This window comes from Crocuta crocuta, unplaced genomic scaffold (genome assembly GCF_008692635.1).
Source record: "Crocuta crocuta isolate KB4526 unplaced genomic scaffold, BGI_CrCroc_1.0 scaffold32, whole genome shotgun sequence".
Lineage (NCBI taxonomy): Eukaryota > Metazoa > Chordata > Mammalia > Carnivora > Hyaenidae > Crocuta > Crocuta crocuta.
In genome coordinates, this window is record NW_027529424.1 from 355,288 (window position 1) to 380,937 (window position 25,650).

General features: G+C 38.2%; 1 protein-coding gene across 2 annotated transcripts in view; it reads left to right on the forward strand.

The window, feature by feature from the left end:
• ITGA8 (integrin subunit alpha 8) overlaps positions 1-25,650 on the forward strand; it is a 179,922-nt gene that overhangs the window by 40,684 nt on the left and 113,588 nt on the right. Inside the window, exons 7-11 of one of the 2 annotated variants that reach the window (XM_077758434.1) lie at positions 2,671-2,796; positions 3,917-3,961; positions 10,484-10,527; positions 11,573-11,629; positions 14,312-14,364. In XM_077758434.1, coding sequence (XP_077614560.1) covers positions 2,671-2,796; positions 3,917-3,961; positions 10,484-10,527; positions 11,573-11,629; positions 14,312-14,364 — 325 coding nt within the window. The remainder of the gene's footprint in view (positions 1-2,670; positions 2,797-3,916; positions 3,962-10,483; positions 10,528-11,572; positions 11,630-14,311; positions 14,365-25,650) is intronic. The other variant, XM_077758435.1, reaches the window with a different exon arrangement.

Genomic DNA, 25,650 nt, shown 5'->3' on the forward strand with positions numbered 1-25,650 from the left:
GATTACGTCAAAATAAAAGGCTTCTGCATAGCAAAAGAAACAATCAACAAAACTAAAAGACAACATACTGAATGGGAGAAGATATTTGCAAATTATATATCCAATAAAGTATTAGTATCCAAAATATATGTAAAAGCTTCTACAACTCAGTACCGAAAAACAAATAATCTAATTAAAAATGGGCAAAAGACCTGAATAGACATTTCTCCAAAGAAGATACCCAGATGGCCAAGAGACACATGAAAAGATGCTCAACATCACTCATCATCAGGGAAATGCAAATCAAATCACAGTAAGATATTATCTCACACCTATTAAAATAGCTAAAATCAAAAACACAATAAACAAGTATTGATCCTCAATCCTTTCTCTGGAGAAAAAGGAACCTTTGTGCACTGTTGGTAGGAATGCAAACTGGTGCAGCCACTGTGGAGGCTTTCTCTAAAAATTAAAAATAAAATTACCATATGATCTCATAATTTCACTACTGGATATTTACCCAAAGAATACAAAAATACTAATTCAAAAAGATATATGCACCCCTGTGTTTATTACAGTGTTATTTATAATAGCCAAATCATGGAAGCAGCCCAGCTGTATAACAATAGATGAATGGATAAAGAAGGGGTATATACATGATGAAATATTAGTCAACCTTAAAAAAGAATGAAATCTTGCCATTTACAACTACATGGATAGGTCTATAGGCTATAGTAATATTTCACTTATGCTAAATGAAGTAAGTCCATCAGAGAAAGACAAATGTCCTATGATTACACTCATATATGGAATTTAAGAAACAAAATAAATGAACAATTTAAAAAAAGTACAAACTAAAACACAGACTCTTTATGGAGAATAAACTAATGGTTACCAGATGGGAGGTGGAAGGGAGAGTGGGTGAAATAGGCGAAGGGGATTAAGAGAACACTTATTTTGACAAGTACTATGTAATGTATAGAATTGTAGAATTATGGTATTGTACACCTGAAACTTATATAGCACTATATGTTAACCATACTGTAATTAAAATAAAAATAACACTGCAAATACTTTTTTCAAGCCAATAGAAGAGATCGAGGATATGGCCTTATGATAAAATTGTGAAATTACTGTTGAGCTTAATTCATACGTGTACAACTGTGAACACCAAATAATTAACATTTCAGTCTTAAAAATTATTTTGCAGATTGAAAATTAATATATTTTATGGAACAGATGCTTATAAAATAAAAAGTATGTATTTAACAGATTTTCCTCTAATTCATTCAATTAGATCATTCTTTTCTTTCCTTAAGTTAAAAAAAATATCTGATACAGATGATTTGCTGAAAAGTAGCCATCCCAAGGAGATAGAGAAGCATTGTCTGTGATAGGTCATGTAAAATTTTATTTAGGCTTAGGTTATAATGTTTTTAGAAGCCACTAAAGGAAACAGGCAAAGACAGTGTATATGTACGAGAAGGAAAGGGGGTATTTAGCCATAACCCAGAGAAAGTTGGCAAATTCTGCAGACATTGTTCAGAAATACATGTGTAAATATCATTATGTTAGTATCAGAACAGTCATTTCAGGAAGAGTCATTGGGAAATATGTATGGCCAGATTTGATAATTTTATTCCTTTTGGACTTCAAACAAAGACTATGAATTATCAGTGAAGTCCCAAAGAATAATTTGGCTTTAAAATTACTATTAAATGGAAGTTTCTTGAAAGCATATCTCCACTTTTCTCCCAAAAAGAATGAGATCACACTTTTCCCTTAGATATCCATCATAAATATGAGAACGTGTGGAAAATTGCTGGCCATCTTTTGGATATTTGACCACCCCAGTACAATCATAGTTCAAGACTTTTAATAGTGACTTTATTTGGCAGATATTAGCCAAGTTCTTACCATATAATTGTTGGCCGCCATGGATTCTTCTTTTTTTTTTTTTTTTTTTTTTTTTTTAATNTTTTTTTTGCTAAAATTCTGGATCTCCCTTCACCTCACTGCCTCCTGTTGTCTAATCTTATGCTCTCTGTATACATTTTAGTATAAAAATAAATTGCTCAAAAATTATGTAATTCCTTCGTTTAAAATAACCGATAGATTTCACAATCTATTAATTGAGTATTTAGATTTAATCTGTATTTTGTAGGACCACAAAAATGTCTTAACGGGATGCCAAAGGAGACCTTGGTTGTAATGCCAGATACCCTAATAGCGAAACCACATGACCTTAGAGAATGCATTCATGCTCTCTGTACCTCAGTTTCCCCACACATATATAGTTATATTTTAGCTAGATGATCTCAGAGTTAGATGATGTTTCTTCTAGCTGCAATGTTCCAGATTAAAAAGTTAATCCATAAATTTTGCCTACAGGAGTCTTTACTCAGATATTTTTATCATTTGGCGGTAGAGGGAGTATATATTGTGAAGGCAGCAGGAAGATAGATAAAATTATGTAGTGCTCTCTGGTTCTTCCATCAGAATGGAAGGCTCCACCCAGCAGTAACCAACTTTACCTGCAGTTTAGTGGTAGGTGAGAAAATTCATCTTCAAAAAATGCAAGCAATTCCATTATTTCAAGAGAGTATGTGTTTTTCAGATGTTCTGTGTCTGCTCAAGGAGGTCCTGCATCTTGCATTCATTCAGCTAATGCATTAATTTGTTTGAACACAGGTCAGGTCATCACTGCCAGTATTGCAGATATCATTGCAAATTACTCGTTCAAGGATATTCTACGGAAATTGGCTCGAGAAAAACAGACAGACGTGGCTCCAGCTTCCTATGATGATAGTTACCTTGGTGAGATTCATTGTTGGACACATTTGTTGTTTCTCAAAAGGCTAACACACTAAATGTAGATGCAAATTTTATTCCTCACTTATGTTATTTGGCAACTTGTGCAAAGTTTCTTTTCTTACTAGCTTAGAATGGGCTTTCTTTTTGTTCAGCCACGATATAGAAGTCTTTTCTGTTAAGCTTGTTTTATAAGCTCTGTAACAGACTTTTGCTTCAAATTCAGCAACCATTTTTTATGTTAAAAATTTCAATAAATTACACTAGAAGGATATGTCCTTCACACAATAAAACGTTGGCCTCAGCCCCAAAGTCAATATCTTATTTAATGAGGTTTTTGATGATTACTTTTGATGTTTCAGTTGAGGCTATAGTATCCAGTTATGCAATCAAACACTAACTGTAACAGTGTCTTGCACATGAAATATTTTGCCAGTTGTAGAGACTGAATTAGTAGGGCTGCTCAGTGCTAGAAGGGCAACATAGTGGCCGTCCTTTCCAGTTTTTAGAGCAACAACAAAAGACCTTCCAGTTGCTAGAATGTTGTCAAAACGTATCATGTGGGAACCATACAATGCCATTGCACCACTATCGTCTTCCACCCTTGGTAGCCTATTGGCATTTTGACTGCTTGATAAATTAAGCAAAATGTAGTTATGGTTTTCACCTGACCTCATGTTAGAGCTAAGAGAAATTTTTGTGGAACACCATCATTAAAGAAATTAGGAAATATATACCTTCTTGATGATCAGAAATAGCAAATGTTGAGCACAAAAGATAACCTTTCAGAGGATCATGCCTGATGCTGATGAATCAGTGACCTTGCAATGGCTGTCATTTTCTCTTTAAGGTGGATTATGAAGCATTCCTCAGAATATGATTGTGTTGCCACGCTCAGAAGAAGCAGACCTTTTATGCTTCCACGATTTAGTAGAGAAGCATTCATATTCCTTTCACTAATTTGTCCCTTTACAGAGCCCTAAATTTTTTCAGAACCCTAAACTTCTATGTTACAATATTGATCGAGATTTCTGAGCAACATAGTACTATGATAGTTCTTTTGTTTTTGTAAACATAGCTCATTTGTAAAGCCTTCAAACAAGTGACTAGTTTTTCTTTAACCCAGGATATTCAGTTGCTGCTGGGGAATTCACTGGAGACTCTGAGCAAGGTGAGAGACATTACTGAATGTAAGCCATTTATAAAGCACCGAGGAAAGGTAAAGGGACTCCAAAAGCCCTTTTATCAGTGTAATTTTCTTTGCTAAACAAATGTATAATAATGGAATCCCTGAGTGTATATGATAATATTCTGTAGAGAAACAAACCAAATACACTTCAGCACAGCATTTTAAGTCTTAAAAAAATTCATAATATTGAATATCAATTTTTATATAATTGAGTTAAGCAATAAAAAATTAGTCCAATAATCCCATATTATGCATGAGAAAAATATAGGTGATTAAATGGTCCACACCATTTAACAGAGGAACAGAGAAGAACTATAAAAACACAGGGGTGCTTGGGTGGCTCAATAGGTTAAATGTCCAACTCTTGATTTTGGCTCAGGTCATGATCTCATGGTTTGTGAGTTTGAGCCCCACATTGGGCTCTGGGCTGACAGTGGGGAGTCAGCTTGGTACTGTCTCCCTCTCTGTTTGCCCCTCCCCCGCTTGCTCTCTATATCTCTGTCAAAATAAATTAAAAAAAAAACTTAAAAAATGACCTGCACAAAAGTCATGCTATTAGTGACAGGTCAAATTTGAAAAGTCAAGACCCCTCATCTTTAATTTCTGGATATTCACACTGGGCGTGTCCATACTAAACTCCTTACCAGGCTCTAACCCAACATCTCTACATTATTTCCTTTTCCCCTTTGGGCATGCTCAAGCCCAAAATAACAGAACAAATTAACTTCTATTCTCATATATGCCACTCACCTCTGTCCTCTATAGTTTGTAATGGCTGCCATTTCTGGTTTCAGTCCCCTGAATCTGTAGCCACTCTAACTTCCAGGGGTCAAATGCTACTTTTATAAGTACAATTTGAAATGTCATCTCTTCTAGGAATCATTCTTTCACTTCCTTCTGTAAACTCCTGTATGGTCTCATTTTTTTCTCTCTTAAGGAATTTACCATTCATTCATTCTTCCAATTTTTCTTGAGCACCTGCTATGTGCCAGGCTGTGTTAAGTGTTGAACACAGAAGTGAACAGACGGTCCTTAATTTCAGAGTTGCTGACAGGCATTAAACAATGAACAGAAAATACCTGGTAAACAACTGTAGTAAGTGCTAGGATAAAGTTCTAAACATAAAACTAATCAAGCCACATCACCTAATCACCTCCCAGGGGCCCTATCTCCTAAGACTATCTCATTAGGGGTTAGGTTTCAGCATATGAATTTTGGGGGGACACATTCAGTCCCTAGGAATACCTATCATATACAAGACTGGTAATATTTATTGAATGACTGAATCATCAATCAATCAATATTTCCATCTTGTATCATATGAACCTTAACTGCTTTTCACTAATGTGTTTTAATAAATTCACAAAGAACTAAGAATAAATGAAATGGGGCCACCCCTAGAAGTCATCAGAGCTCATCTCATCTCATCTCATCTCATCTCATCTCATCTCATCTCATCTCATCTCATCTCATTTCATCGCACGGAGAACAAGCAGGGAAGAGGGGCACAGGGAAAGAGAGAGAGAATCCTAAGCAGGCTCCAAGCTCAGCATGGAGCTCGACATAGGGCTTGATCCCATGACCCTGGGATCTTGACATGAGCTGAAATCAAGAGTCAAATGCTCAACCAACTGAGCCACCAGGTGCCCCAGAGCTCTTTTAATTGTTTCATCTCAACACGACGTACAAAGCAGAAATTCACAGAGAATAAAACTTTCTGTATGCAGTGAGGTAGGGGTTGAACAAACAGGTTGTTTTTTTTAAAGAATACTTTTCTTTTAAATACAAGATAATTATTTTTTAAAATTATTTTAACCTTTATTTAGTTTTGAGAGAAAGAGCACAAGTAGGGGAGGGGCATAGAGAGAGGGAGACACAGAATCTGAAGCAGGCTCCAGGCTCTGAGCTGTCAGCACAGAGCCTGATGTGGGGCTTGAACCCAGGAACCATGAGATCATGACCTGAGCCAAAGTTGGATACTTAACCAACTGAGCCACCCAGGCGCCCCTAAATACAAGCTAATTCTTAAAGGCTGGTTTTTTCCAACAGCCTTGGAAATTTTTAAATGCTGTCTCTTTCCAACAGCCAAATTTTTTTCTTCAAGATATTAAAAGACAATCTACTGTGGTAATTAAAGGCGTGGACTTTGGAGCTAGACCACTTGGGTTTCATCCCTGACTTTGCCATTTACCAGTTCTGTGACCTAGTTACCTAACATCTCAGTGCCTCCATTTCTTTATTTCTAAAAGAGGGGTGATGGTGATGGTGATGATGATGATGAAGATGATAATGATGATGATGGTAGTAATGATGGTGATGATGATAACAGTGAACATAGTATCATTTTATATCATAGGATTCTTAGGATTAAATGAGTGATTACTATATTCATAAAATAGTATAATGCTGATACATAACAAGTATTATACATAACAAGTATTTAAATATTAGCTATAATAAGAAAGTACTCTTGGATTAGAGTCTATCAGAGATAAAATTGAATTCCTAGTACCTTAGAAAAGTCAAATCCTATAATCAGTGTTTTAGCAAAGGAAACTGAAAAATATTCCAAACAATTTTAAAAATGACTTTAAACTCATATTAGAAAGTTCCCCAGAAGAACATTCAGTCCTGACCCAAGGAAATTATTAGGGATGCATGACAGCACATCACAGGGAAGGATGGTAAAAGATCATAGTGGTTTTCCATTTGATCAGAGAAATATCTAGAAAATGGATCCAAGTTTTAAATGATACGTAAAGTAAAGGCACTATCAGAGAGTGATCCATTCATCAGAACGGATCTATTCATCAGACCACACCGTCCAAGACTGCCCATGTTCACTACTTACTTAGTAAACTGGAAGAAGCTAGAGTTCTTTGAAAAATAGTGAGTGACTTGATGTCCTCTAGACTAGATGTCCTTAATATGGGATCCTTGTATACTGGGAAGTCCATGGATAGACTTCATGGGATTTGAACCCCTAGAAATTTTATGCAAGGTTTTGTATGTGTATGAACTTCTACAATGAAAAGATCCATAACTTACATCTACTTCCCAAGTGTGTTCATGACTCGAAAAAGGTTTAGCTCTTTTGTTCTTGTTTTAAGGTCCAATGTGGTGAGCTAAAACCAAAAAAGTGATACAGCCCTCACCAATGCTAGAAAGTCATTTGATGTGGTGAGAAAAAAATGTTGATTTTGCACTCAGTTCTTGCGTACTACTACTCACCAACTATGTACAGTGACTGAATCTTTCTAAGCCTCATTTTTCCACATGTCAAAAGGCGTATGAATGCCTACTTTTTAGAGGTTAAGTTATGGAACTATTATAAAGCATATAGCACATTGTCTAGTAGGTAGAAAAAAATTCGATAACAACTAGCTTCCTTTTTGCTTCTTGCTGGTGGGGTTGATGACGAGGTCATGTATTTCAAGGGTAGGGATATTAAGAGACCTCTGAAGGTTTTTGTATGAGTTATTGGAAAGGATCTAAGAAAGGTCACTTATTTTCTCTCGCAACTGAATTTCTGTAGTTGAGTGACAGTTCTAATTTGTCTTAAACTCCAAACCACTTCCTTGTCTTGATCCTGTTTAAACAACTATGAACATTACTTTTCATAACTTCTTAGTGTTGTGGCCACATGAGGTTGGAGACTCCAACATTACTGAATGTGATGGTTGATTTCTTTTAAATGAAATTCTGAATGTTTGTGGAAGACTTAGTAGTGGCTGTCATGTATCTCAAATGGGATAGTCCCTTCAATCTTCTCTGGTTGACAGGCCTGATCCTGGAATCAGTCAACTGCATTATATTTGGTGGTGGTTTTTTTGTTAGACGCCAATTTAATTCATTGAAAATGAATTAATTCATTCAAAACTGAGCCGTGTGCTACCAGTTCTGATAGCTTTCCTAGAAATCTGTCCAGATAGCTTAGTTATTCTGAACCCAGTTTTATTCTTCAAGGACTTGCTTCACCTTCCCTCCCATTGCTATAGTTGATCAGTCCATGCTACTGTATGAAGTTAACCTCTCCTCTTTGCCCCACATCCCGTTCCCTCTCATGACTCAGAGAAGGGACTCCAACCTTTCCTGATTCTCTATCCCACATCCCAATTTTCTTTGGATCGTTCTCACCAACGTACAAACATACTGTTATTTCTCACATCTTAAGAAGAAAATTTCTTACTCCATTCCTCCTCCAGCAAGCACCTATATACTCTGCTTCAAAAGAGCTGTCACTCTTCTCTGCTGTATCTCTGTCTGCCAGTTCTACCGCCTCCCCCTCTTAAACTCACCACTCAACTGAAATGGCTCCTATCAAGCAAACTAGTGGTCTGCATGCAACTCATCTTCCTTGATTATCATGAGCATTTGATAGAACTCATTATTCCCTCCTCGTTTCTTCACTTGGCTTCCCAGACACTGGTAGCTCCTCTCATTGAAGTGTCCCAGGGTTAAATACTCGGATTCTTTCTTTCCTCTTTGAGTTCTTGGCAATCTCATCCAGTCTCATTGTTTTTCTGCTTATACTGAGTGACAGGTTCAAGGTATTCCTCCAGATTACACTGAATTCCAGGTTCAGGGAAATTTGTTCTAAGATCTAGGACCTCAATTCAATACTCAACGTCTCTGTTTGAATAGCTCTCTCAAACTTAATGTGCTCATGAGCAAACTTCTGACCTTCTCCCCAAAACATGGTCTACCCTCTATCATCTTCATCTCAGTATGCGGCAATATCACCCTCCCAGTCACTTGAGCCAAATACCTTGGAAGTTAGCTTTGGACTGTCTTCTTGCTCTCACAATCCATCCTGCTAACTAAACTCTCAAAATATGACAGAATCTGATCACTTCTCACCTCCTGCACAGCTTGTGCTCTGATCCAAGTCCCCCAACTTTATTGCAGGAGCCTCCTACCTGGTCTCTCTCTCTCTCTCTCTGTCCTCCTGTAGTCTGCTCTAAATTCAGCAACCAAAGTGGTCCTTTAGAAACAGAAGTCAGATCATGTAACTTCTTTGACTTAGAGATTTTTCAACTCATTCAGTCTGAAATCCAAGTTTTCACAATGACCTAAAAGACTCCATTCATAAGGTTTTGACCTCATTTCCTATCCCTTTACTCCTCACTCCCTCTCCCCCAGCCACCCTGGCCTCTTTACGAGTCTTTGAATACTCCAGACACACTTCTACTTCAGGATCTTTGCACTTGCCATTCCTTCTGACTAGAACATACTTTTCCAAGATCTCCATATTTACATCTCCACTTTCTTCATTTTTTTGCTCCAATGTCTTTTTCTTGCCAAGTCCTTTCCTGCTGACTGTGCCCTAAAAATGCCTAAGTCCTTTCCCATCCCACCTCCATTACCCCGTGTACCATTTTACAGTTCAGGTTTTCTCCATTCACCATACTTATCCCCTTCAAATATGCCATTTCATCAATTCTGTTTTTTAAATTGACTGCCTCTTCCAACCAGAGTATAAGCTCCGAGACAGCAGTGCATTTTGTCCCGTGTGCTCACTATTTTTGACCATTTGCCTATAAATATTTGTTGATTGAATGAATGGATTTACGACTGAAAAGTCCAACATCTACCCCCAAATGAACCTTCTTCGATTATTCATGCTAACAGCATGAGCACCCAACTCTGCTAGAACACAGGACACCAGATGTAGTTGACACTGGGACTTGAGCCATACCTTTCCAGGCAGGGGAAGGGGAAGCAGACGCTCTTCCAGGCCCTTCCTATTTAAGTTAAACTACAATGTTAACCCCAGTGAATCAAAGGATAGTTTCAGTCTGTAGAAACAAGAGCTGAAAGATCTTTGGCAACCAGCCACTCCAACTCCCACACTATTGCAGATGACCAGAAAAAGAGGGGTTAATTGGCTCATCCCAGGTATATGGCAGACCCAAGAAAAAAACCATTGTCTTCTGAATCTAGAGCCAGATCACTGTACCCTGAGTTATATGGACCCTTTTCCCCAGTGTTGCCTCCTCTGTTCGTGTTACTGAAGCTTCCTTTCTGGGGGGCCCTAAGCTGCCAGGTCGCCCCCTAATTCTGCTACCAGCAAACACTTCCAAGGGGGCCAGACTAGTACCATTTACCATGGCTTTTCTTTAGGTAACCGAGCTTGTTTTGTCATGTGAGGGTGAGAGAAGCTGTACTTTTCACACTAATACAAAAGATGTCGCCACAGTGAAAACTGGAGAAATCAGACTAAGAGGTTTAACTTACGAATCACAGGCGGAGCCAAGAAGCCAGGCTTATGCTGTGCAGGCAGAAACACACGAAGGCTGGTGATGAAGGCTAGTAACTCTCACAGGACGACTTTTGTTCTGTGTTCCATGGTCTGTAGCAGAAGCAGAATGCAGAACCGTGACCTCACACTTGTAGCTCCCCAAGTGATGCTTACTCACGTAAAAAGCACTCTCTTTAACTGGGTTGTTGGATAGCTTAAAAATATATGCAATTCTCCTTCTACATGATTATTTTTATCCCCAGAACTGGTTGCTGGAGTTCCAAGAGGAGCACAGAATTTTGGATATGTGAGTACCAAGAATACATTGTGCAATATTTTCTTACATATGCAAAGAAATGTTTCTTTTCCTTCAACTTTTAAATGGTGTGCCATGCCTTTTAATAGTGAGCCCCTACAGACCCAGGCTTGCTTGCTTACTAAAAATGAAGAAAAGCAAGTGAGGCTAGATTTTTTTTTTCTTATCTATGTACAGGATGTGCTACATAGGTTGTGGGACCCAGCATGAAAGGATAATGCAGTGCCCTTTGTTCAGATTAAGTATTTCAGCACAGCACCAGATGAGCCTTCCTCCAGGGGTGTCTGTGTGCTCTCTTCTTTATAAAGAGGACATCAGTCATTGGATATAGGGCCCACCCGAAATCTGGGATCACTTCATCTCAATTTCCTTAACCTATTTCATCTACAAAGACCTTATTTCCAAATAAGGTCACCTTCTGAAATCCTGGGTGATGTGAATTTGGGAGGGATACTATTTTAAGCCCACTGTAGCTAGTTACCACAAAATTAGGAAAAGAAAATCAAGACACCTTGTTAAAAGAAAAAAAATATATTTTAAATGTTTATTATTTTAAAACTCTAGTAAATGTAATACCTGCAGATTTTACATTTGCTGAATAGAATTAAAAGTAGTATTTTTTCTATATGGATAGTATTTTTAATTTTAAGCTTTTTTTTTGCAAAGAGCTATAATCATCAACTTTTCATAATAATATAAACACAGAAATGAATTTGAATAAAAATCATGATTAGGTGAATTAACTGGCCAGCAGGTTAATTGCTCTCAGCGTTCAGTTGAATCCAATTTCTATTTTTCCTTTTCAGATTAATAAGCATGCATTTTACCTGAAAGCATCACAGACTTAACCATAGATAAAAGTTCACTTGGATTTTTAAAAGATCATCCTCATGGGATTACATTTTTGTTTTACATAGTGTTAACTATCTACCACTCTTCCCCAAAATTTAAAAATGATTTAAGCTCTAATTTAAAATGTCTTTTTTTCCTCCAATTCTGTCAAATGATATAACCTATTTCATTTCTATGATTTCAGGTTTCAATCATTAACTCTACAGACATGACTTTTATTCAGAATTTCACTGGTGAACAGGTGAAGACCTTTTACTATCAAATAATGTCACTCGGTACAAATAGTAAATCACAATATTCATACCATTTATTCCTTCATAAAAGAAATGTTTACTGAGCACCTACTATGTGCTAGGAGCTGCTGTGGGCACATGCTTCTGGCAGACAGGATCCCAGCTCTCACACTGCTGTGTCACTAAGTGCTAGGATCTGAGAAGCAATCCTGCTATGTCCTAGCCCTGTATGGAGTGTGCTTGGTGGTGAGGTGTAGGTGTGTGCCTTCCCTCTGAGAGACACAGGCTTCTCCTATGTCTCGCTGTATCAGAGCCAGTGGGCTTGTGCTCTCTCTCCATTCCTCACTGTGACTGGAGCCCTCCACCCAAAGCAACAATATGTGGAGGTTCACAAGCTACCTGGTTCTGGTTCCTTCCTTCCAGGCCCAGATATCACTCTTCACCCACTGTTACTGGCTGAGGTCTTATTATGAAAAGCTTAACTGTCTGTCGTTCTCTGAGGTCATACTTGACTCACCACCCTGAGTTTTCCTAGGTACTGTTACCTGTGGAAATTTGGCACATTTCTTTAAACAATGAACATGATACGGTTATTTAAGGGAGCCTGTCATAAGATGAATCAGTTACTCTGGGCAACCCATAACCAGAAAGCCACACTACTGAAATCCGAGGAAGCCTCACATTTGAATCTGGCCATGTCTTGGCCTCCTGGATCATGGGTGAAGATCCTTAGATGCTCCACTCTTAGCTAGAGATACAGATTTGGAATAATGTAATTGTCAAGCAATTTTGATTGATAGAGTTGGTTAATGAACACAACACACTTTTTATATTTTCCCCCCAAATTGGGGCTTTAGTCTATCCCTTACTCTACAATTTTCAACAAAGTGTTTAACAATGTCTCTCATATGCTCTTATGGTAAATATGAAGAAGGAAGGCTGGGACAGTAGTGAACCTGGATGGACTTACAAAGTTTTAACTATTCTCCTGTGATGATATTTAATGGTTTGTTGAGAATCAGGCAAGACTTCTCTTTTTCCCAGTTCTGTTTCACATTTTTATCATTTAAATTTTGGCCTGTCTATAACTTTGTGTCCTCCATACCATCTAGTTCTTCAGTCTTGAACTTCAGAATTCAGGACATAAGGGGAGAAATTCCTTTGAGTGACGGCCACACAGTGCCACACCAGGAGTAAGAATTTCACTGTAGATGGTTGGAATAGAGAAGAGAGGTGGGAGAATGGAGTTACTCGTACATTCATTCCCTCTGCCAAGAGCATTTGGCACCTGGAACCTGTATCTTAGTCTTTAGAATACTCTAATAAAATGCCACACATTGGGTGGCTAGAAAAAACCCCACAAATGTTTATCTCTCACAGTTCTGGGAGCCTGGAAAGCCTGGGATTAAGGGGTAGGCAGATTCAGTATCTGGTGAGAGCTGGCTTCCTGATTCATATACATGGCCATAGTCTTGTGTCCTCACATGGTGTAAGGAGGGCTTCAGAACTCTCTGGGGTCTCTTTTATAATGGCACTAACCTCATTCATGAGGGCTCCATCCTCATTATCTCATCACTTCTCAAAGGCCTCACCTCCTAGTACCATTATATTAGAGCTATTAGGATCAATATTTGAATTTGGGGGAAAGGGAGAGCCACAAACACTCAGTCTCTAGCAATCATATGTGTTTGGAATAGAGAGAAGAGGTAGGAGAAGTTAACTATTGAGTGACACTTGTGAACCCACATATTTAGTCCCTCTGCAAAGAGTATCTGGCACCTTCTCTGAGCCAGACCATGGTCAGGCAGTTCAGCCAGAAGACCGAACAATATAGACCGAAGTCGTTGCCCTCTGTGGAGCACACTTCCTAGTGGAATGTAGACTGAAGAAAAGTAGTAGATTATGGGAGACTAAGTCGGCTAAATGGATGCCAAAATATGGGAACAAAAAAATCCCAATAAGCTCAAACTATGGGCCAAATCTGAAAAGGTAATAAATGTTGAAAACATAGCTTGAAAAACAAAATCTTACACAAAATGTGGACAAACTATGGCACACTGGTTATACTCAGAAGAGTCTTAGAAACCTTAGTTGACACTAACCTCAATGTGAATTGATACTGAGACATGATTCCCTTTGAAAACAAAGCCATTTTCAGGTTTCAGTGATTTAAAGAACCCAAAGCAAAGAGTGTAAGTCCTACTTACGTCTTCTCCTGGCTGTGCGTTTGTAGGGTATCATCTTTTCTTTGGTATCACATGTGGTAACTCTAAGAAAGAGGGATGACTATGGTGCACCAGCTGCCAGTATTTCCATATGAAATTTCATATGGAAGTGGAATCAGATTTATTCTATGAGGTTCAAGATTGCAGAACTAGATAGGCGTAAGGACTAGAAGTCACAGAAGGGCCAGATTTGCAAAGAAAATTCTGACAATTGTGTCCACAAATTGAATGGGCTGATTGTTGACCATCTGCAGAGGATGTCCAAGCAGAGGTCGGGGCTCCTGAGAGGGAAATTATGCATTGGAACCGACAAAATGACTTTAAGACTCTGTCCATGCCCAGGAGTCTATGAATGTAGTGCGAAAGTCTGCTGCAGTGAGATTCATCCTTCCGGGAAAATTGAGAGAGGACTATAGAAATTATTTTAGAACAAAAACGATGTCATCTTCTGGCTTTCCTTTGCAGATGGCATCTTATTTTGGATATACGGTCACAGTGTCAGATGTTAACAATGATGGGTAAGTTTTTTAAGAACTTCCTCACTCACCATATGTTATATTCATCCACAAAGATGTATTTTTTTTTTCCCTTCATGAAGTAGATCCTTCCATACTGTACAGAATAGAGGCCCTCTTGTTTGAATTGTTTTATGGTTCAGGGGAAGAAGATACAATCATCCTCTTTTATAGTCTTTATGGAGATTTTCAACATCGATTTTCTTCTTTGTTTTCAACATCTATTTTCTAAAAGGACTACTTTACTTAGCTTTATCTTTCATTTAATGAATTGAAGAGTCCTTGGCCATTCAAAATCCAAAGCCACTGAAGTATTTGTTCATCTGTCTGTCGTTACCCCTTAGCATGTGATCCATTCATAAAACATGTGCCCGTAAATAAACATTTTTTCTTCCTGACATTGCTTTAACCAACATATTAGTAACACCCGTGGAGAAGAGGAAATGATATTATTTTTCAGATTATAGCAGTAAATTACGACTGAGTTTGGATCAAACACCAAGATAAATTACAGTTGTATTTAAGGCATTACTTCAGAAATAAACTATTATTAAACATCTCTGTGGTTCACAAAAACCATCTACTTGATAGATAAAACAAATGATTAAATAAGAAAGCCAATACATTAAGACAGACTGATTATCCATCCAGTAAATACTGGTGGAGCACCTACTGTGTGCCAGGCATTATTCTCGGTGCCCAGAATATAGTGGCAAATGAGGCAAAATAGATCTCTTCTCTCAGAGAGCTCACATATTTATAGAAATCAAATACCTGCAGAAGTCTGACTACATTCCAGGATCTGGGTTAAGCAAGCATTTTCGGTACATCTTTGATAGACATTAGCTGTGACCTTTGTGTAGACAGAAATGTACTTTATATATTATGTGGTGTCCTATGACTAGAGATACATTTAGTCACTTTTGTGCCTTTTGGAAAATACCTTTTTTCTTCTGTTCAACATATATTTCTTGGGCATCTAATGTATGCTAGAACTGTTCTAGGCATTAGGATAAGGCAGAGAACAAACTAGAACCCCCCCCCCCCCAATTAGGGCTNAGCAACTAAGTCAAGTAAAATGTATTTAGATCATGATGAGCACTAGATAGGAAACAAACCCAGGAAGGCTGCTGGGTGCTAAAAAGAAATGAGTTATCAAGCAGGAAAAGACAGGGAGGAATCTTAAAGGCATATTCCTGAGTGAAAGAAGCCAATCTGAAAGGCTACGTAGCTGTATGATTCCAACCGTATGACATCTTGGAAAAGGCAAAACTATGGAGACAGGGAAGAGATCAGCGGTTGCCAGAGGTCAGTGGAGAGAAGAGGGGTGAACAGGCCAGAGCAGAGAGGATTTGAAGGGCAGTGAGACTACTCTGTAAGACGCTACAGTATTGGATTCAGGTCATTACACATTTGTCCAAATCCACAGAACGTTCAGGGCACTTGGGTGGCTCAGTAGGTTAAACGTCCAACTTCAGCTCTGGTCATGATCTCACAGCTCATGACTTCAAGCCCCACGTTGGGCTCTGTGCTGACAGCTCAGAGCCTGGAGCCTGCTTCGGATTCCGTGTCTCCCTCTCTTTTTGCCCCTCCCCCCACTTGTGCTCTGTTTCTGTGTCTCTGTCTCTGTCTCTCTCAAAAATAAACATTAAAAAAATTAAAAATCCACAGAATGTTCTACGCCAAGAGTGACACCAATGTAAACTATAGACTCTGGGTGATGGTGATGGGTCACTTAGGTTCAAGCACCACACGAGTGGGGGACACTGATGGGAGAAAGGCTGTGCATGTGGTGGCAGGAATGTATGGGACTCTGTACTTTCTGCTTAAGTTTGCTTTGAACAAAAAATTCTCTAAAAGATAGTCTATTAGGGGAGGTAGGAATATTGGAAAGGTGGCAATATGAAATGGGGTAGATAGGGAAGACCATGGTGTTCAGGTTGAGGAAAGATCTGCAGAGCTGGGGTCAAGGGGAAAGAGTGCTCAGGTTCCCGGAGGTGGGGGCTGCTAGAAGCCAAGGAACATGAAAGAGGCTTGGAGAGGTGACGAGGGGTCACAGGATCAGAAAAGTTTGTGAGCCACTGCATCTGCTATGGACAGAATGAGTCTGTTTCCAAGAAGGACACACTTCATGAGCCATTGGAGGGTTATAAGCAAGGGAATGGCCTACTCTGACTTTGGTTTCAGCAGACACACTCTGTCTGGTGGGTTTCGGCAGCCCTGAGGCCTTCTGGGAGTCTGCTGCCATAAGCCAGGTGGGGCAGGCCAGTGCCTTGGGCCAGAGCAATAGCTGTGGCAGGAAGTGAAAGGGGCTGCACTCTGGATGCATTCTGAAAGTATATTTGAATGCCAATCTGATCCTGGAAACAAGGGATTTCAAATTAAATTGCTTTCCTCATCAGCGGAGCTGTGAAGAGAGAGCAACAATTAGGACCATTAGGAAATTCATAATTTCCAACCTCAATGGATTGGATTTATCAGAGTGATTTAGGAAAAAAAAAATGAGGAGGGGGAAGTGGCACTGAAGAAGAACTTGAATCCAAAGCATGGTGTGATGTCTCAGATGGGGAAGCCCACACTTTAGTAAGACTTTTAGTAAAAACAGAAAGAAATCCCACGGCGGTCACTGGGATATGCGCAGACACATTTCTTTCAACAGGTGGTAACACAACAAACAAGGCTTTTCGTCCCTGGAGCCACACAGTGTTTAATGGGGTCCAGAGCAACTCCGTGTGAGCCCCTCCTCTACTTCGCCCTGCCTTGAACCCTTTCAGCTCTCCCCCAGGTCAACACTATGTCCTGCAGGACACTGCCTCCTTCCTGGAAATTTGTTCATGCCAGTCCGGACAGAGCAAAGCTCTGTAACGACACTGATAGCCCCCATTTTTTTTTTTTTTTTTGCCATGTTAAGAAAAAAACAAACAACACTTGTGAGGAAAGAACCTCTTTAGTCCCCTGCTAATCAAAATAACATGGAGGTTACAAATACAGGAATTTTCCAGGGATAATTTGTTATTTCTCGATGTTCTTAAAAATTATTATGCACATTATTTCTTTTTTGTTAGGCAGTTTAGTCTGAATTCTTTAGACTGCATGAAAAAACTAAGCCCATTATCTTAATGTTGCCTTTCTTTTTTTTTTTAAAGATTTATTTATTGAGAGAGAGAGAGAGAGGGAGGGAGAGAGAGCACACATGAAAGCTGGGGAGGGACAGAGAGGGGAGGGAGAGAGAGAATCACAAGCAGCCTCTGCACCATCAGTGCAGAGCCTGACATGAGACTCAATCCCACGAGCCATGAGATCATGATCTGAGTCAAAACAGAGATCAGATGCTCAGTTGACTGAGCCACCCAGGCACCCTGATACTGCCATTCTTTTTTTCTTTAATATTTTTAACTATTTATTTATTTTTGAGAGAAAGATAGACTTGAGCAGGGAGGGGATGAAAAAGGGAGATACAGAATCCAAAGCGGGCTTCATGCTCTGAGCTGTCAGTACAGATCACAACACGGGGCTCAATCCCACGATCCATGAGATCATGACCTGAGTCAAAGTCGGACGCTTAACCGACTGAGCCACCCGGTGCCCCAACCAATGTTGACATTCTTAAAGATAAAATGCCTGTAGATTTTCAGTGTGGATGTAGTTTGCCATTCTTGGTTACTGTAATGCTATGTAAATTCAAGTCTGGTTATAAATGAGTAAGCTATAGATGCTACTGAGAATCTTTCATCCCAAATAAAGACAGACAATTCACATGAAGTTTGAAATTATGATAACAAAGCTATGATTTGCCATCACCTTTGTAGCACCTGTGTTTCCGGAAAAATCACCTGCTATGGCTGGCTTTCAAATAGACATCTTGCGTCTAGGTTTATACTTGATCTCAAGATGGGGGCCTGAAAACCACTAATAATTGTGACAGCAGTGTCCTTACTGGGTGGGCATTCGTCCCCACGGAAGGCATAAACAAGCCATCAAGGCAGAGACATAAACCTGCAATCCCTCAGAAATCTTAGCAGAATGAGAAAAGAAAGGCTGCAAATCATGCATGTGCCAGTGACTTTTCTTAAGCTCTTGTGTTGGCTCCATGTCAGGACACATGTGGCCTCATTTTGAGAAAGTGTGCTTCTGTCATTCTGACTTCTGACAGTATTTCTAGCAGGAATCAGAAGATTGAATGGGATTTACAGGAAACCCGAATCCCCATCTCAAATCAAGTTTTCCTGGACATGATATATTTGGTCTCCCTAGTTTCTTAGCCATTTCAAATGCAAAAATGTCTATTCTCCACTGAAACTACTGAAAAACCTAATATTGTTTTAAGCAACAAAGTTTTATCATGCATGATTACCAGACAATGTTTTTTTCCTCTCAAAGTCCCTTCCTGTGTAATATTTGTCTAATAAAACAGGACAACCCAAACAATAGTCCAGTGAAGTTATCTAAAATTCATGCGTGAGGGGGTGGCACCTGGGTGGCTCAGTCAGTTAAGTGTCTGACTTCAGCTAGGTCGTGATCTCATGGTTCATGAGTTCAAGGCCCACATTGGGCTCTCTGCTGTCAGCACAGAGCCTGTTTCAGATCCTCTGTCTCCCTCTCTCTCTCTGCCCTTCCCCTGCTCATACTCTCTCTCTTTCTTTCAAAATAAGTAAATAAACATTTTTGTAAAATAAAAATAAATAAATAAAATTCACCCATGAGGAAACTGAGACACAAAAGCTCAGTTACTTGCCCAGGATCACACAATAATTAGACCAAGGTCTTGATCAGATCCCAGACCTTCTGTTGACTTACCCAACAGAATTTCTTTTTCATTATATACAAAGAACTCTATACTAAACTTTATAAAATAACTGGTATGAAAAAAATATATAATTTCAGTGTTCAAGGACTTACAATCTGTAAGAATTAGGAACTTTCAGTTTAATATGTTGGTAGAAGGATTGGGTGACTTTCACGGACTTTTAAAAAGCTGGGAGGGGTGCCTCGGTGGCTTAGTTGGTTAAGCGCCTAACTTCAGCTCAGGTCATGATCTCATGGATCATGAGTTCGAGTCCTGCATCAGGCTCTGTGTTGACAGTGCAGAACCTGGAGTCTGCTTCAGATTCTGTGTCTTCCTCTCTCTCTAGTCGCTCGCCCCCNAAAATTAAAGCTGGGAAATTAGTATATTTGTCACTAAAACACTCCACAACCATTTTTAATTTTAATTAAAAAAAAAATGTAGGGGCGCCTGGGTGGCTCAGTTGGTTAAGCGTCCAACTTTGGCTCAGGTCATGATCTCACAGTTTGTGAGTTCAAGCCCTGCATTGGGCTCTGTGCTGACAGCTCAGAGTCTGGAGCCTGCTTCAGATTCTGTGTGTGTGTCTCTCTCTCTCTGCCCTCCATGCCCTGTCTCTGTCTCTCAATAAATAAATGTTAAATTTTTTAAAATTTAAAATAAAAATTGTATGTTTCAGGTATATAACATGATGTTTAGATATACATAGGCACAGTGAAACGATCCCTGTGATCGAGCTAATTAACATATCCATCTATAGGATCCGTCTATATTCACCCAACTGTGCAATCCATCCATTACAGTGTTACCCTCTGTGTGTGTGTGTGTGTGTGTGTGTGTATGTGGTGGTGGTAGTGGTGGTAACACCAGAAATCCACTCTCTTAGCAGATTTCTAGCAACAGTGTTATTAACTGTACTCACCATGCTATACACTAACTAGATCTCTAGAATACATCCTATATTACTGCAACCTTGTACCCTTTGACCAACATCTCCGCTTTGCCCCCATCCCCGCCTCTGGTAACCACTGTTCTACTTTCTGCTTCTACAAATTTGACTATTTCAGATTATATGTATAGATACACACATATATAGATCTTTTAAACTATTTCTATATACATATATATTTAAAAACATATAGATGCAGTCTGTATACATATATTGATATAGATTTATATATATGTATAGAATACATATCGATTCCAATAACCTTAAATAAGGGTTGTGGTAGAAGAATAACATATATATGAGTTAAAGTGTTTTACTCTATTTTTGTAAGAATCTACATTCCTATTTATTAAGTGTGCATTTTATTAATTTCCATGATTCTTATAAGGTCTTACTTCCACTTTATAAAAATACAAAAATCATAATTTTTAAGTTATTTTCCTCCAAAGAACTTTAAGATTGCCTTTAGTGATGCTAAAAATAACTGGTTCATGAGAAAAAAATTCAGGTATAGCTTTTCATGTCATGGCATATAAGAAAAATCAGTCACTGTGATTATATTAAAATAGCCATACTAGTCTGCTGCATTTTACTGAGTCACTAATAATTATTCATACATTATTTTACAGGCTATAACTCCTAGATATTTCTTTGAAATTCACAAAACCCTTCTTACTTACCAGCATTTATCAGTCAGTGATCAGGGGATTATCAGTGAGCATTAATCACCCATCAAAGTTCAGTACTAAAACTGAGATTCAATTCCCCTCTTTTACCCAAATTTCTAATTTTCCCAAAGACTTTTTTTTTTAAAGCCTGCATCTTTTAAACCTTGGATCTGAGTAGATGTTATGCAGTGACTCAGAAGAGGATTAAGAATATCACTTGTCGAGTGTTCATGGTTCAGAAATTAGGACTCCCCATGTTCTGTGATATTAAACCAGATTTTCCCTTCTCCAGCCAAGAGATAAGTAAGTACTATTGTATAGAAGACTCCCTAGAGAACATTCTTTGACAGCATATATCAGCTTCTGTACCTACCACGCAACAAAAGCAAGGTCCCTCCAAAATCTCAATATCAGGAGTAAAAAAAAGACAGTGTCATTAAGTAATGATGACAAAATTAGTAATTTGGTCGAAATTTTCCCCAATATTTTTTTTATTAAAGGAAAATCTCCAGGTATTGTGAGGGTGCTCCAAAAGTTTAGACCAAACAGTGGTGTGCATGCTGGTTAGTAGTTGACATTATCAAGCCTGTGACTGTTTTGAAAATATAAACAAGCTGGTGAAATTAACTTTAGTTTAGTTATCTTAAGATAGCCAGAGCTATAAACCCTGCCAATGTAAACTGTTAGGAATTTCTGGACAAACTTAACAAAAGGAGACGGAATATTTCATCTTGAGCCTAAGCAAGGAAATTAGTTCTTTTCGTAGGGCTTTTGAAACTTACAGTATTTATACTATTTCAGAAACTCACAGAATTACCATTTAATCAATTGGTTGTTTTTTCATCTCTGTGGGGCCCAAAGGAGTTCAATTTAAAGAGATTTTAGCTGTTCATTAACTTGAGAACATTTTAGCAAAAATGTATTTGAAAGGAATCAGCTTCGGGTAACTATGTTTCTGCCTTAGATTTAGTCCAAGTATGTTGTCTCATATCATTACGATTGAAATAAGTAGAAAATTTAGAAAACTAAAACAGAAAGAAGTTGTAAACTGAAATTGATTTCTGTAATGTAAATGATAAGTAATGTTAATTTTGCCCACCATAAAACAATTCAGTTGATAGCAACTCTAGAATATTGCCTACTAATCTGCATTCTGTTTATAAAAGACCTCATTCCAAAAATTAATCCTGGTCATTAATATGCATATCTACCACTGGGAAAAAAGAAACATAAAAAAGTTTACATATTAAATCAACACAACACCATCTGACTCAGAAAACCTGAATCTAGATAAACTCTTCATATTGAATATTCTCATTCATGGGTCCTCTCTCTCTCTCTCTCTCTCTCTCTCTCTCTATCCGACTATTTTTGCTTTGCTTCTCAGGAAAATATTTATAATGCTTCTGTCTCAAAGAACATGTGAAGGATGAGAAATTGAGCCTTGCATTGTATTATATTATCAGAGTGGATTTAAACATAAAGAGGCATAGATAAAACCTGTGTGTATGCTACCCAGAGATTTTAAAGAAAATTGTGCTTAAACATTGGATATTTCAGATAAAATGAAATTTCATGTATGTATCCTTTTATAAAATGTCTTTACATAATAATTTAGTTCTCATACAAACCACCAACATGACCCAAACAGAAAGGATGGAGTTTAGTGAAAACCTCATCATTGATAATATTTCTTCATCATGAATTAAGATAAAAAAAAATACAGGCTGGGATACATACATATATATATATATACACGTATATATATATGTATATACATANAATTTGAATTGGGCATATTCAAAACCAGGATGTGACATACGAATTGTGAAACAGCCTAATAGCATACCTAGCTTACTGCAATGTTTTATTTTTTTTTCAGGGTTTTTTGTTTTTGTTTTTGTTTTTGCCTCAGGGTCCATAATAAGAAATACATTAGACATTGCAACCCAACCCAGCGCACACATACACAGCTGAAACAAAAATTTCATGGAACAATATTTACTCTCATGTGTGTTCACTCGATTTGCTGTTTTCCATTTTGTTTTTAAAAATTGAACTGATTTCACAATCCACTAATGTGTTGCAAATCAAGCTTTAAAAACAGCAGCCTAAACAATAATATATATTGTGGCTCTTAGGCAGTATTGCTGTAATAAAATAATATTGACATTAAGTGCAAAGTATTCTATAAAGCACATTGTACCAATTAAATCCAAGACAGTTATTGTCTTTCAGCCTTATGAGAAACACAATTATAAATGAAAAACAAATGTCTTTCCCTGTTTTTATGGCACTTAGAAGATTTTAGAGGACTTACACTTAACTATCTAGGGAATATGTTTCTAACAAAATAAATTAATGTTGTCATAATACTCCCAAGAATCGGTTCCATGGATGTGCTAGTCTTTCGCCACGATGGGGTGAATAATGTCCCATTTCTAGAATTTGGTGTTGGCAGTGAGAAGGGCACTGCACCTGCCATGCCGGTCCTGCATCATGTTTACACCCTAGGGGACCAATTATATGGCTTGTTCCTTCTTTACAGAATGAGAAAATGGCCCCACTCCATCTCTATAGTAGAGACCAGGGACTTCAGACTTCTTTGAACTACAAGGCAGCAACACAATTAGCTGCTTAGCAAATGCCTCTGCCTACAGGCAATAAATAATAACAGGAAGAGAAGCAACCACAAACCTGCAGGGGAAGATTAAGGGCAGTAACCCCAATCCCTGCTCTCCTCTGGTCTTGGAGCAGGATGGCAAGCAATGGGATTTTTTTTTTTTTTTTAAATCAATGTGCTTGTAACTTTTTAAAGAAAATGTTCAGGGGCACCTGGGTGGCTCAGTCGGTTAAGCATCCGACTTCAGCTCAGGTCATGACCTCACGGTTCATGGGTTTGAGCCCCGCGTAGGGCTCTGTGCTGACAACTTAGAGCCTGGGGTCTGCTTCAGAGTCTGTGTCTCCCTCTCTGCCCCTCCCCTGCTCATGCTCTGTCTCTCAAAAACAAATAGAAAACAATTAAAAAATTAAAAAAATATTTTACCTAAGTATAGTAATCCAACTTGGGTTTTGAAATGTGAGATCAAAATGATAGCCATTCCTATTTACCCATCCCCTCACTCACCTCCACTAGGGCCCTCGTGATGAGCACAAGTACAGAAGTGTTGAGTCACTGTGTGTACACCTGAAACTAATATAACAATGTATGTTAACTATACCAGAATTAAAATAAATTTTTTAAGAAACAAAAGAAAAAAATAATATCCATTCCTCAGATCTATCTATAATGGTCTCCCCACTTCCTTCTTACAAGTTGGCCAAGTAACACTCACGGTGTTTCCTTGCTTGCCCGTGTGTTAGGTCTCTTGCTGTGGGAGACCAGTTAGAGCCTATTGTAGAAGTAGCTGGCAGCCCCAGACTATCCCAGAGTTACATTTCACCTGGTTTCTGGGTCCTACAAGGGAAGAGAGGATGAGGGGGGATGCATTTTGCTTTTTTACCAAGAGGTCTGTCTGTTTACATGGCCATAATGTAAAAAAAGTGTGTATTCCCTCAACACCTAACCCAGTGGCTTCATAATACCGATCATTTATTAAATACTATAGTATGATCTGTCTATGTACGTGTGTGTGCACATTTGGAAGGAGACGCGCACAGAGAGAGACAGCGACAGACACTGAGGGAGATCTTCAGTGATGGACCCAGTGAAGTAGCCTATTTCCACATTCATGTTTTTGAGGAAATTTAACTTGTTCAATATAGCACAGCTTGTTACTAAAAGAGCCAGGTTTTAAATCTAGATCAGTAGACGTCAAAACTCATGATTTTCTCATATCTTTTTTTTTGTAGGTCTTATTTTTTTAGAGTAGTTTGGGTTTATGAAAAAATTGAATAGGAATTAAAGAATGTTCACATATATTCCCTCTCCCCTTCACCCTTAGTTTCCACTATAATTACCATCTTGCATTGGTGCAGTACATTTGTTACGACTGATCAACCCATATTGGTACATATTAACTAAAGTGCACAGTTTTGCACACATTCTGTGAGTTCTGCCAAATGCACAATGTCATGTGTCCTTCTACAGTATCGTACAGAATACTTTCATTGCCCTAAAAATGCTCTGTGTCCCATCTAGTCCTCTCTCTCCCTCCCCTCACTCCTGCTGACTACTAATCGTTTTTACCATGTCTATAGTTTTGTTTTTTCCATAATGTTATAAATATACATGGACTCATACAGTATGAGGGCTTTTGAGACTAGCTTCTTTCACTTAGCAAAATGCATTTCAAGTTCCTCCATGTCATTTTGTGGCTGAATAGTTCATTTCTTTCTATTGCTGAGTGATAACTCTGTTATATGATGTGCCACACGTTATTAGTCCATTCATCTACTAAAGGATATCTTGGTTGCTTCCAGTTTTTGGCAATTGCAAGTTTTTTTTCTGGACATAATTTTTTCAACTCATTTGCATAACTACCTAGGAGTGTGATTATTGTATCATATGGTAAACCTGTGATTAGTTTTGTAAGAAACTGCCATACTATCTTCCAAAGCAGCTGTAGCATTTTGCATCCTCGCCGGCATTAAAGGAGAGTTCCTGTTGCTCCACACCCTTGCCAGCATTTGGTGATGTCAGCATTTTGGATATTAGTCATTCTAATAGATTTGTAGTTGTATCTCATTTTTGTTTTAATTTCCAATTCTCTAATGATATGACATTGAGAATCTTTTTATATGCTCTTTGCCATGTGTAAATCTTTGATGTTCAAATCTTTTGCCCAATTTTTAATTGCATTGTTTTCTTCTTGCTCTACTATATGTCATATACATATAATATTGGTTATATATAACAACAATAATATATTTATATAATATATAATGGTATC